We start from the raw sequence: 14,005 nt of genomic DNA, 5'->3' as shown, positions 1-14,005 counted from the left end.
TTTGATAAAGACAATTATCTCAGTAAGTTCTCCATATGCCCGATAGTTAATTCTGACTCGATCGTTGATTGACAAGGGCGACGCCATGTTTGTTTGTGAATATTGAAAGTAGTACGGGTATGTTGCTGACAAACCTAGAAACATAATCGGGGCAAACTGGAATTCGAACCCACATTCATAGGTTTCTGGCGTGCCCAAGGGACGCAACTCTGCACACTTGGTCACCCGTGCCCCCTAAATGACGTATTGACGCCCTGTACATCATTTTATTCCGGTGGTCGTCATGCAGACTAGTTCCGTTAAAGGTACTCGGGGAAGAAAACCTTTCTTATATATTAACACTGTTTTGAAAACACCAATTGCAAGCAAACCCCACTCATCTATTGGAGTATTTGTTTCATTTCATTTATTTCTCCTTCAATACAAAGTAAACTACTACATACAACATTGTCACGTCTGTTAATCTGAATAAAGTGAGCCTTACTTCTCTATATTTTACCTTTCATTCTAAGCTCACAGTATCGCCTGTCATTCTCAACATCTGCTTGAGGAATCGACTTTAATCTTGTACCATGAGCTTAAGGTAATGGGCAATGTGAACAAAAGGCAAAATGGAGTACAATCTGATTAAAATTAAATCGTTTTCTCATACAAGGTGAACTGTCTAATCCGCCAATCATGGTCGAGGCCTGTAAATTTTCAGTATGATTGAGCGAATGATTCAAATTTCTTATTTCTGAAACGAAAGAAACGACAAGTTTCGATGGTAGAAAGTGTAGCGGCGGTAATATATTGTTGTGGATATTGAGTAAACAATGGAGCCGAATCATTTTTGAATACTGACAGCTGACTGCCTCATAATTCTCGCAGCATTAGATCAAAGTCATGGGTTGCTCAGGTTCCGCCTGATGTGACGTGCAAGGGAGGTGTCCTCGGATCCTGATACAGAGATACATGTAGTTTCGTATCGGAGTAAAATATCTGATTGTAATGAGGCTGAATGAATGTGTCTTGAAGTGCTAAATAGGTTAAAGAGGTGTGAAACTGACACGTTTCTAAAACCATATTTTTCACATAATTAGTCGCATAGCATATATTATGTACTTGTCCTTGTGATTATTGTATACCTACACAAATCATGTATCCAAACGTTTTAAGTTCTGCTGGCGAAAATTGACAAACAACAAACGCTGACTAAGTATCAACGTGCTTGGGAAGAATGTTCATCTCATTGGTTGTATTGGCGTCAGTCTTCTTGTGCCACGCTTCCACGTCGTCCAGGGTTTGAGGGAGTTCTTTCCCCATCGTCTCTGGCAGGATGTTCACGAGGACGGTAACCAGTAGACAGCACACACCGAAGATGGTTCCAGGGGCCCACTCAACGTGCTCAGCCTGTGGTCGCATTATCATACAAATATGCGTTAAAGTAAATACACACTCGGTAATAACACTAACTGCTACATATCCAAACACGCCAATTACTAGACACGTATGTTAAGTAGACCAAAGTACAACAAATGATTTCCATAATCATAAATATAGGCGACATAACCGTTTTCATAATCATAAAAAAATGTCCACAAATCTCGTATCAACCAATTGTGAAGCAACAGTCGCTTAACGCTCTGTAAAACCTTCGAGGAAGGAACATGCTCTTATGTACATCGAACGTTGTGAAATGAAGACACCCAAACCTGGAAATGATGGACTATCGCTCAGCTTAACGGTAAAGTTGATTATTGGAAAATTGTTGTCGCCCCTCTTGTCATACAGTCTTGTGGGACCCAAGAAGATCCGAGGTAGAATAGGTCTTCAGCAACCCATGCTTGCCGTGAAAGGCGACAATGCTTGTCGTAAGAGGCGACTAATGGGATCGGGTGGTCACTCTGACAGGCTCCCTGACTCGGTTGATGCATGTCATCGTAGACCAATCGCCTGGATCAATGCTCATGATGTCAATCAGTGGATTGTGTTGTCCAGACTCGATTATTTACAGACCGCCGTAATATAGCTGGAATATTGCTGAGTGCGGCGTTAAACAAAAAACAAACAAACCAAACAGTCTTGTGGAGTGTGTTTTGTCACTCTGAATATTTATGCATTAATCTAAATATGAAACAGTTGTGTTTTCTTTCATTTTTAGTTCAGGTTGGTAAATCAGTGTAAGGTAATTGGCTATAACATCGTAATTTAATTCTCAACTTCTTGGCCAAATTCTCTTGTTTTGATTTTGCCAGTCTGAGCAGAATTTTAGAGTCACATGCATAAAAGATTCAGATCCGTAAGAAGTGGAGCCCAACTGGTGTCCATCGGGATGCCTACTTCTTGCCTAAATGTCTTATCCCCAAAGTTCACATTGACGTTGTCAAATGAGGTGTTTGTGCCTGATGCGTCAAATTTGGAAACTTCCTCCACATGTCTACCATAAAAAGTTTTGAAAGCTTTATCGACGCCTTGAATGTTGTAACCTTGTTCAATAAAACTTTTAAGCAAGAGTCGTATGACACTCTACAGAAAAAGCTTGCTCGATTGTACGTAAAGAGTTGTAAAATGTAGATATCAAAGCCTGGAGCTGCTACCAACAAAGGAAAAGTTGACTGTTGGAAAGTTAAAGTCACCCGTTTTGTCATGCAGTCTTGTGGATAGTTTTTTGTCATGAATTTTATTCATCGCTCCAAAAGTCAGGTCAGGATATTTCAGTGGTATCTTTATTTTAAGTTTATAGGTGGGTAAATCAGTGGAAGGAAACTTGAATGGTATTACTACTCCTTAATTTTGTCCAAAACAGTTAAAGAACGTACTAGAAGACTTGCGAACGGTGCCAACATGCCTCCAAGTCTTGAAAAAGCTGAAGAAGTTCCGAGGCCCTTGTTTCTGAAAACAGAATAGGTTTCTTCTCTTAATCAATATTAGGCCCAATTTTCTTTACATTGCATACGGATCCATCGACTCGCATATTGTTCACCAACTTTATAGTTTAGTTAACTGACCTACCTCAGATTTGTTGGGAATAATTCCGGCGTGAAGAAGAACATGGTAGTCCAGGCGCCTGAAGCTCCGAACATCCCAAGACAAGAAAGCACAGTTACAGCTATTGGGGACCACTCACTTTCCTCTGGAAACGAGATCCTTATTCATTATCTATTTATAATGATAATATGTCTACTAATATAGCCCCAATTCCACACACAGGGTATGTGCATGAAAATGATGATTACAAAAAGTTATATGATCTTTTGTTGTCGCTGAAGTTGCTCCTTAGTGGCACCAAACAGGAAGCTGTTACAATAATCTGGTCTCGATAGGGCAAGTGCGCGGACAAGAACATGTGCTGTATCTGACGTAATTAGATGCCTGGCGTTTCCAATACATTTAAGATGGTAAGATGGTTGAATATCCATTGACCGTTCCTGATGAAGATACACACCAAATGTCTTGACTTTAGATGTCAGAGGTATAGATGAGCGCCCCCTCCTTTCTCCCCCCCCCCCCCCCCCCCCCCCCCCCGATTATCTCAGTTTCTTGAACTTAAATTGAAGGAATTGGGTCGTGGTGGCATGTAGAATTGTTATTTATCTAATGTCCTCTAGAGTATATAGTTACATGTATAATGAAACAAGTTTGCATCCAAGAAATGGTTCACATCTAAAGACATCATTGATTGCCTGCTTGTCAAATAATTTCTAATTTATTGCCTAATATATATCATTTGTTTATAAACGGATGATAAAGTAGGAAGTCATAAGAGGAAAAAAATACACACAGTATACTGTTTCATATGGATGGTAGCTACATTTGTTTACAACATCTCATCCAAAGGAGAAAACAGTTCTGACTTTCAAAATAGCTAACATACTGCCTGTGGCTTTGCAGACTGTGGCCAATATAAGAGAAATACCGCCAATGCCGTGAAGAAGGATGCTTGTTTTCTTTCGTCCGTACCTTGAAAAGATAACCAAAAGTTGTCAGGAACGGCCTACTACCAATCGGGATTACAACTTTAAGTTCATTATATGCCAAAACATTGACCAAAAGAGAAGAGGAACTTGTTGACTATCTTTCCGAGTTGGGTATGTGCATGACGATGTCATTTGTAGTATACTGAACTAAAACAGTGGAAACAGAAATGAACCCATTCTGTCCCAGCCATCTGTCATCCTCCAAAATATGTCTTGCCTTAGTGCCTGCAGCTGCCCTACATTACAAGTTTTTAATTGTTCCTACTGTCAATGCCTTAAATAAATAAATAAATATTGTCTGATCAAAATACTTGGTATTAGTGACATATCAACTAAGAACGAAGAAATCTGCCTAAACCACGCATTAGTATTATCAGTACAGTTTGGCAAAACCTCTGATGTACTTGATTCCAAAGTTCAACAAACATCCGTTTGAAAAAGGATGTGCTTGCTAGGTTCAGCAAGCGCACCACCAAATCTCTGTCTCAAAGATTGACCATACTCTTTAATACAATTAAGGAAGGTGTTCGACGGCTCCAGCTTGTGGAGCTTATTTCAATTTTTGTATACAAACCAGAATACAATTTTAAGCTAGATTTCACAGAGCGTCATGCTACCATTGCCCAAGAGCTGTTACAACATTCACTTGAACAGCATTTCCTTACTGATACTTTCAAAATGAGAAGGTGTTCCAGTGTTTCAGGTGAATAATTGACTTCCATTTTATGTGTTTGTGATGGGTGCAGGATATGTTTACATTTTCGCGAACACCTGGTATCATCATTATTTTGTGCTCAAAAGACATAATATGGTCGGAATCATACAATGGACTTTAAAGAATTCTTCGAAAAGGAAAGGGTTTTATCGCTTATATTTTTAATTATACAGGCAGCTTACAGATCGAGTTTTGATATTCACTCATGGGTATGGTGCTGATTCGGGAGCATTGGCTATTTGAACCCTCCATCATCGGCCACTTGATCAGATAAATATGTTATATGATATCCCCCATGTAGTGACACAACGTTCTGTAGCTTGATTCCCAAGATGGACATAAATGAGTGACGTTCACTCCTGATGTTCCCCCACGTGTTATTGTTATCCTTTAAAGCTGCATAAAAAATGTTCTCATCAATTATTGCAATTGATGAGCAGTGAATAGCCATACAAACCTGTCGACCATGCCGTAAAAGACGAAAATGGGCGGAAATTTCACCAAAGCAAAGAGAACGAAATTGATATAGTGGTTACCAGCCAGCTGATGTGAGGTAAAGATAAGGCCAAACACTGTCATACTGTCGGTTATCCTGAAACAACAAATGTACATAATAGGCTCATTAGTTTGAAGGTGGAAATTACTTTCAAACACTGTTAAACATATTTCACCAAAAGGCATTCATTATAAAAATTATCAATATATCGTGTCGTGATATATAAACTGACAAAGACTTAACACACAAAAAAACAAGTAAATACTTAAAAGGCGTTTCTTTTCTTTTCTTTAAGTTGCCACCTTATCACGAATACCTGTTATCAACACTATTTGACACAGATTCATAAGCACTTGCTCATGACATAGTCGGAATCTGCCTTTTGTCGCTTTCATTTAAAACAACATACATGGTTTACGAATTCGCAGACCAAACGTTTCACAAATGTAACATAATTAAAATAACCATATCGTACTATTACCCTCAGTGTCGGCCAGTAGGGAAGGATGGTAACCCTTGTCATACCCTGACACATTTTGTTGCTTTCCTTTATTTGTTTCTGTTTCCCTGACAGGCAATAGTTTAATGTGTCGCCATGTTTCTTTCTCAAAGGACGTGTATTGTGTCCACTGATACTGATGCTTTTGGACAATAATTCTTTGAGCCAAGTAATTGGATGCTATATTTGGATCTTTATTATTTAACACAACGACAGGATGACAACATGTAATGATACAATGAGATGACCATACCAAGTAATGACACAAGGACAGGATGACAACATGTAATGACACAATGAGATGGCAATTCCAAGTAATGACACAAGGACAGGATGACAACATGTAATGACTAAATGAGATGGCCATACCAAGTAATGGCTCAAGGACAGGATGACAACATGTAATGACACAATGTGATGACCATACCAAGTAATGGCACAAGGACAGGATGACAACATGTAATGACACAATGTGATGACCGTACCAAGTAGTGACACAAGGACAGGATGACAACATGTAATGACTGAATGAGATGTCCATACAAAGTAATAACACAATGACAGGCTGAGAACATGTAATGACACAATGAGATGGCCATACCAAGTAAGGACACAAGGACAGGATGACAACATGTAATGACAAAAAATAATGACATACCAAGTGAACCACAGTACAAGTACATTTGCTGCCAGTCGTTTTCTTTTCATTAGGTCCAGAAAGGATAGTTTGGTTTTATCCTTCTCTTTTGAGGCAGACTTCTTCAAACGACCTTCAGTGTCTTCTCCTTCAAGTAAGGATCCCTGTTGCTGTTGTAGGTTCTTGTAAACATTCATGACGGTTTCGTAGTCCTTGCCGCTGATACGAGCTGCTTTCTTAAGATTCTTTGCGATCTGCTTGGTCTTTTTGTTAGTAATCAACCAAGAGAGAGATTCGTCAAGAAAACTGCAAAAAATAGACGCCAATTTATGATGCATCTGGTGATAGGATACTGTATCTAAATCAATATTTTACTCGAGTGGAATAACGCTATTGAGTTTCTGTTAGGAAACACATAATAAACATATTAATAGTAAAGAAGCAATCGTAATTTACTGAAGTAGAGATATTACGCATTCAAATATTCGTCCCAAGAATACGTATATTCCTTTCAGTCGTTATACGGCTAAAAAATGGCATGATGTGTAAAATATTTGTGATTTGGGGAAGATCGAAGTTAAAAAAAACCGTGCCAATAATGTGTCAGTTTATGATGAATTTTGGAAATTTCTGTACGTCTATAATTTGTTCACAACGACTCGAGATTACCGTGGGAAATCCGAACTGAATGTATATTGTTGTTATTAAACGAAACGACAGGGGTGTGCAACGTGCATTTTAATGAATGAAAAGGTGCGCATTTTGTTGAAATTGTCACTAAAGCATACATAAATTAATCATCTTTTCCTCATTATGTCATGTCAGGCGTCTACAGAGCATGACTGGGACTATAATGGCTACATCATGAGACAGTCAGTGCTGTATGCATGCAATCACTGCATCAAGCCAAAGTCTATCAAAATAAACAGTATATACCTTTTAATTCAAACCCCGAGTGAAAATAATAATAAAAAAGCTTTAGTAGGGATATCCAACCATAGATATGGTGACATGTGTGAAGATATTAGGCTGGGTCATTAACACTTTCTCGTTTTTTGCAACCTGCAAAATAGCACTATTATGTTACTTTGGGTATGCTCTGATGTTATTATTTTCTGGGGTTTGACATGACCTGTTGCATTTTAATTCTTCGTCTCAGATATAATTCCAGTACTTGGAAAATAGGAAGACCTTCCGACACTACTTCTGTTTGAAGGGTCTGGTTGAGAAAAAAACATTTTTTTAAGTGTAACCCGATGCATTTGTCAGCTCCATAGGGTCCACCCCTGGCTTAATTTATAGTACTTTCAAATAAATTTTAAAAATAAATAAATAAATACAGGTTTATTATAAATTTTCCTATGAATGCAAAGCGACCATCCATGTTTGATGAACCAAGACCTGAAAAATACAGGATCATTGAATCAACTAGTGCTCTACAGTGTCCAGGGATATCACGATCAGATACCTGTTTAAAAGAACCAGTCTGTCATCTGCAGTAAGGTGGTGAGGTGAAATTGGGTTTAACGTTGCGTCCAAGATTATTGCACTTATAAAGCGACGTGCATGCACGTGTGTGTGTGTGTGTGTGTGTGTGTGTGTGTGTGTGTGTTGTGTGTGTGTGTGTGTATGTGTGTGTGTGTGTGTGTGTGTGTGTGTGTGTGTGTGTGTGTGTGTGTGTGTGTGTGTTGTGTGTGTGTGTGTGTCTGCTTGTACTAGTTCGGACTGATGCCTATTAATAGTGCTAGCCCACTGAGATACCATGCCGCAGTTTAAAATGAATACCCCATGAATACTCCGAGCCGACCAGTCCTTGATTTAGCCCCTTAATGCCGAGCGCCAGACAGGGTAACAACAAGTACCATCTTTTAACGTCTTTTGGTATGACGCCTGCAGTAAGAGATCGTGACTATCTGGACAAGCCCTAGAGAACACTGGGTGGATAGAACCTTGATGGTAGTTAACACACATGTTTTCTGTAATTGTAGAGGAAGAAATCTTCAGTCCTCTGGTTTAAGTACATGTTTTCTAACAAGTCACTGTTATAAGTTATTATATTTTTGGTTTGAAAAATCTCAGGTTTGGTTGCATTCAAATTAGTAAATCTCATAGTTCTTCCACAAATGCCAAATATTATTCATTATCTGGTTGTCATTTTAACTGCATATGACATGTGTCTGATCACAATATCTTCGGACATCACAGTGTGGTAAGTGATGGTTGAATTGAATCACGTTTAAATGGATCTTTTCTGGTCCAATTGAGGTAGATACGACATGGTTAAACTCCATATCTGATAGGATTGTGTTTTTTGTGATTTGTAAAGGAGTTTCAACAATGTTATTGATAATTTTTTGTATGATATAATGATATTGTATTCTGTTTATGTTTGCCAGATTACAGACGAGCAGGCTACGGACTTGGAATTAAAGACAAGAAAGCAGGCCAAATATAGCTTATGGCATGAAGAGAGGAAATGGAGGTCGACATCATCTCATTTTGGGACAATTGGCAGATGTATAACAACGATAAACAAAACTAAGTTGTGTAAACACATTGTCTCTGGGAAAATTAGTTTGTAAATCTGTGAGGCATGGGTTACAGCAGGAACCCAATGCTATTTCCAAACTATGTTCATGTTGATAGGAGTAGAATGTTTGTTGGTTCTGAACACTCCATTTCCTTGCATCAACCCCAGATGGTGTCATTGATTGCAACACCATTGTTGCGGTTAAATGTTCTTACAGTGAGGCCATTGATTCCAGGGAAACTCTTGGATTATCTTTGTTTCATACAACTAAATGAAAACAGTAATTACTATTTTAAGGTCCATGGTCAGATGTATCTATCAAAGCGAAAATACTGCTTATTTGCTGTTTCTACATTCAAAGACTTCTTTGTACAGAGAGTATAACTCGATGAGAAACATTCTACAGGAAGTTGATTCCCAAACTGTCACTATTCTTCGAGTCTTTCCTCACACCTTACATTGCTGCTCACTGCATTTGTTAGATTCATGAACAGACTTCCTTTTGTGGATTTATACAACCATGTGAAGACCGTGCATCTTAAAGATACTAAGTCTCATCATACATACTTTTGTTTCACTTTAAAAAGAAATTTGTTTGTAGTGACTTTTCACAGTTAAGGAATAAATGTCTTCTTTTTACACTCTTCAAATATATCTGGTGATGAGAATAATACAAATGATTACAGAGGTATTTCCCTGATTGACACAATGTGTAAAGTTTTAACAGTTTGATGAAGATTAAATCATAATTGACGAGGCAGATTTCATAATGTACATTAAGCAATGTACTCAAATGTGTACACACTTTGTTAATGTTGGTAAAATTCATATTCAATATTATGTCCTTTGGGCTATGTGGTGGAGGTCGTCTGCAATGAATGAATTTTGCATGTGTTTGTGACGGATGCCACCAGCGGGCAAGGGCATGCTCACCTTTTCGCAAACACGTGGACTCTCCACTAATTGATAGTGTTTCTTAAACCTATTTTAATAATATAATGTGAATCTATCAATAGACTTTGCTTTGCTTTTTATGAAAATGGAAAGGGTTTTGTCGTTTGACATGCAAAGGCAAGTTAAAACCTGACAAAACACGGGAAAATATGGTACAGGTCAAAATAGGGAATTGCTTCGGATTTGTTCCTTTATGTGTCAATTTTGTATATTGTAACCTTGATCAAACAACTTTCTAACAAGAGTCGTATGATGCTCTTTGAAATTTTCGAAGACAGATCACACTCGATTGCACCTCAAAGTTGTGAAATGTAGGCAAGAGCTGCTGGAGTATTGACCATTGTATGAATGCAATTCTTTGTGTTTGTTTACTTTATTTTCAACCTGTTTGATATATGTAAAGAAATAGACAAATGATGTCTGAGTGTGGATGCAAGTCTAGTGAAGAGAATGTAGCTGTACATAAATAGGCTAGTTACAGTGCTACTGGTACTATGTTTGTAGTGTTGGGGTAACCAGAAGTGGTTTTCAACGTTTACTTCCTGAAATCTAGAAACACTGAATACTGCTGCTGGCAACCGAAGGCTTTTAGAGCGTATATCAGGGATTCAGACCACTATCATTGTAGAGAACACGACTCAGGTACGGGCTATCTTACGACAGGCTTGAGGTTCTGAGGACCTAGTCAAACATTACGACAAAAATGAGGTTCTAGGTACATAGGCGGTCCTTTCGACAAGCATGTCCCCAGTACCTTGGAATCATCCCTTTTGAAAAGCATGAGGTACTCGGAACCTAGTGAACTCTTTAGACCAGTTGAGGTACTAGCTACCTTTTGGATAGACATGCGGCACTGGGGATCGGATTCACGAGAGGAAAAACTTACAAGAATTGAACGATGGCGTATAAAGAGACTGACGAGTAGACAAGCTGTGTAGTTCTCCAGGAGTAGGTCTGCATCAGGTAGGCGATCAGAGCGATTAAGGCGGTGCAAGTCGACCATACGAAGCTGTTCAATAGTCCGCTGAGTTTTCGATGACGTGTGGGAAACATCTCAACGCCAATGGTATGTTTGGTCATGACGAGGCCCTGCAAAGATTAGGACACAATCTGAGATATATTACCCTATGAAGAAAAATGGAAGAGATAAAGAAATCACTGATCTGTCTCGACACCATGGGATTACATTTAATCAAGAAGCGCTTGTAATGGACCAATATATTCCGCTCAAGAAAGGGGCCAAATATAAAAAAAACAAATACAGGATGATATCATTGACATTCATATTTGGTGAAGCAGTGGCGTGTGACGGGTCGCTTCTAAAAATCCGAGCTTAGTTGACGTCATTCTTATAAAATAATGAGCCTGATATACATTACGGTTGTCTACTTAGTTCTGGCTCTTGAAGTAGTTGTGCTCAACACTTTCAATGTCTGTTCTATATGCGAGTAAATAAAATAATGTAGAGAGAAAAAGAATATATAGAGCAGCATGCTTTAAGTAACATCATTGTGTTTCCTTAATACAGATCAAACCATGCCACACTCCTCAACTTATGCTCAATTAATAGTGCTTCATTTAATACAAAAGAGCTTAATTTTTAATTTCGCCCTGGTAGAATGGAGATTATACTCTGATATACGAGATGTAGAGCTAGGCTACCAGCAGATTTAACTTACTCATTTTAATATGCCGATATATACACGTTACCTATTTCCACAGTGAAATAGTATGTTTATTTGCTACACTGCATGAATTCTGTTCCTCTCACCTGTTGCACGATGCCTAAGAACAGTCGTATTGCAAGGAATGCAGTGTAGTTTGGGGAAAAGGCCACACTCACGCCTATTGCAAGGAAACAGAAGTGTGAGATGAGGAAGACTGGGCGACGTCCATAGCGGTCAGAAAAGACTGGGAGGACAAAGGCACCAATACCCTGGCCTATGATGAGCAGCGTCTGGGCAAATCCACGTAAATGTGCCCTGTCACACACGATGTCCATCTGTTACCAGAATGGATAATATTTTAAAACAGCTCAATTATCAACATCTCACAGAATATATTAGTAACACTTGGAAAAGTCAATACTTCAATACCATTAACAGAAAGCTATGACTAAGGTTAATTCGTTTAACGTGCCATTAGTGGAATATAGGTTGTTTATAAACTGAATATTCTTGAAAGGTGAAAATTTCTGCTGCAGTTGTCGGCCTTGGTCGGACGTCATTCAGCCGTCTTTGAATCTCGTCCCACAAATGCTCAGTGGGATTTAAATTGGGACTGAGGGCAGGCCACTGCATGGTTCAGATGCCATTCTGCTGGAGGAAGTCTCTTGTTGCTCTCGCAGAGGGGGCACAGGCGTTATCATGCTGAAACTCGTGGTTGCGGCGACGTGCCAAATGAGGTATTGCGTGTGGTCTCAAGACTTGATCAATGTACCGAGCTGCTGTGACACCATTGCCTCTCCCTGGACCGATGTTCTGGAAGACCACAGGGCCGACCCTCTGTGCAAGACCAGCTCCACCCAACACCATGATGCTCGGACCATCCCACGAGTCTCTCTCAACAATCCAAGCATCCGAATAACGTTTCCCACGGCGCCGCCGCCAGACTCTCTCTGCCATCTGCTGTTGAGATACAGTAACGCCTCTGGTCTGAGAACAGGATTCTTCTCCACTACTGGTGGCGCCAATGCTAGAGCTGTGTTGCCAATGAAGACGGTCCAGGCGATGACGTGGTGTCAGAATGGGTCCTCGGTGTGGCCTGTGACAGTGGGGGTGTCTGCTCGTCAATCGTCGACGCGTGATGTCCGCACTTATGAGTCGCTGGTGTGTCCCTATGGGGCTGTCGAGCAGTTTCCGCAGCAGTAACAAAGTGATCTTGAAGATGCTGTCGCACAATCTGACGATCCTGACGTCGGATGGTGACCACTACGTGATCGGTCATCTGTAGTGTTGGTGGTCTGGTACCGTTGCTGGAGCCTGTATATGGTCCTTACATGGACTTGAAATGCATTGGCTACTTGCCGGGCGGTTTTTCCAGCTTTGCAATCGTCCAAGGGCTTGGTGTCGCTGATTTCTTGTCAATTTTCGCATGTGGTAGCAATTCAATAACGAATGAATGTTATCCGATCTGGGTAGGTTTTTGTAGGGCAAGAAATGGAGGAGCGCATGTGCATTTCCATTTGCATGTGCATTGGGTTACCATGGCCGTTGCCGTGATGCGTTTGGGCGATCGGTTTTATTGTCATCTGCTTTGTTATTTATCATCAAATTTCATTTTTCTGGACAAGGTAATGTTAAATTTCAGAAACTTTGACAAAAAATACCCAAATATTTGAATGACAACTTTTCATGCAATGTTACTTGGAGTAACGTTTCTTTTGCGGTTCAGTATATATTGTCATCAAAAAGTCAATACAACTTACCAACAAAAACAATGTTGTAGAGCTGGAACGCCGCTGAGAAGTTCGAAAAAAGACACAAGAAGTATTGAATAATCTGATAGCGTCCTCTGCCTCCTAATGCTTCAAGTACTGGGTCAACTTTCAGGCTCTTGTCTGCCATTCTTGTTGTCTAAAGAACAAATTATCCCTGCTTCCGTCACCTGGACCACAGCTGCATTGGACTTACCTATGTCTGCTTGCAAAGTCATGGCGACGAATATTCATGTGTATCATTTATGTAAATATGTGCATGAGCACAGTTACTATTTAAAGACGGGATCTAGCATGATCCCCTCTAGCATGACTAATATCAGAGGCCGTTCTTTTGTCGTCTCAAGCACAACGGATATCTGAATTCAAACCAGACGAGAATCACATGATTACCTTGCTTTTCAAAAATCTCATGAAATGCAATTGAAACATATGATTTTTCAACTTTGTACCCAAAGTATAACTTCAGTTATTGATCCAAGGGTTATTTGTAACTAAACGTGCAGACCTTTTCTATAGTTACATCGCTATCTTCAAACGTTCAGGACAATTTGGGAAAACTCAGAGCAAATGGCATCTGAAGTTTACTGCTAAAATGTGCAATGCTTGACTAGAAACACTTCCGGCAGGAAACCTTATCAGGAACACCTGGTGTCACCACTGATTTCCAGTGATCCATTCATATAGTTTTCAACACTATTTTGACGGTTAGTTGAGATATAATTTCCCCCCACATATGACATTGTATGTGAAATTTGCGGATATGACATTTAGGCAAG

General features: G+C 39.5%; 1 protein-coding gene and 1 pseudogene across 1 annotated transcript; one reads left to right on the top strand and one right to left on the bottom strand.

Moving 5' to 3' along the window:
• Positions 1–1,194: 1,194 nt before the first annotated feature.
• LOC139458158 (solute carrier family 22 member 6-A-like) lies at positions 1,195–12,736 on the bottom strand. The gene is made up of 9 exons (XM_071239489.1): positions 12,500–12,736; positions 11,562–11,792; positions 10,677–10,879; positions 6,328–6,612; positions 5,132–5,266; positions 3,857–3,942; positions 2,995–3,115; positions 2,802–2,874; positions 1,195–1,392 (listed from the first exon to the last, which is right to left on the bottom strand). The coding sequence occupies exons 1-9, from the start codon at positions 12,734–12,736 to the stop codon at positions 1,195–1,197; spliced, it is 1,569 nt and encodes a 522-aa protein (XP_071095590.1).
• On the top strand, positions 7,668–9,318 carry LOC139474395 (uncharacterized; annotated as a pseudogene).
• Positions 12,737–14,005: the final 1,269 nt, after the last annotated feature.

Source organism: Haliotis cracherodii, unplaced genomic scaffold (genome assembly GCF_022045235.1).
Source record: "Haliotis cracherodii isolate W230 unplaced genomic scaffold, xgHalCrac1.p SCAF_1, whole genome shotgun sequence".
In the NCBI taxonomy this organism is placed as follows: Eukaryota; Metazoa; Mollusca; class Gastropoda; order Lepetellida; family Haliotidae; genus Haliotis; species Haliotis cracherodii.
This window is presented reverse-complemented; position numbering and strand designations above follow the sequence as displayed.

Bases quoted from the DNA above. Each gene is read 5' to 3' on its own strand.
- LOC139458158 (XM_071239489.1), bottom strand. From the start codon at position 12,736: ATGACCGATCACGTAGTGGTCACCATCCGACGTCAGGATCGTCAGATT. The intron at 2,875-2,994 runs GTAGGTCAGTTA...TTCTGTTTTCAG, and splicing joins TTATTCCCAACAAATCTGAG to AAACAAGGGCCTCGGAACTT. The intron at 1,393-2,801 runs GTACGTTCTTTA...ATGCGACCACAG, and splicing joins CACCGTTCGCAAGTCTTCTA to GCTGAGCACGTTGAGTGGGC.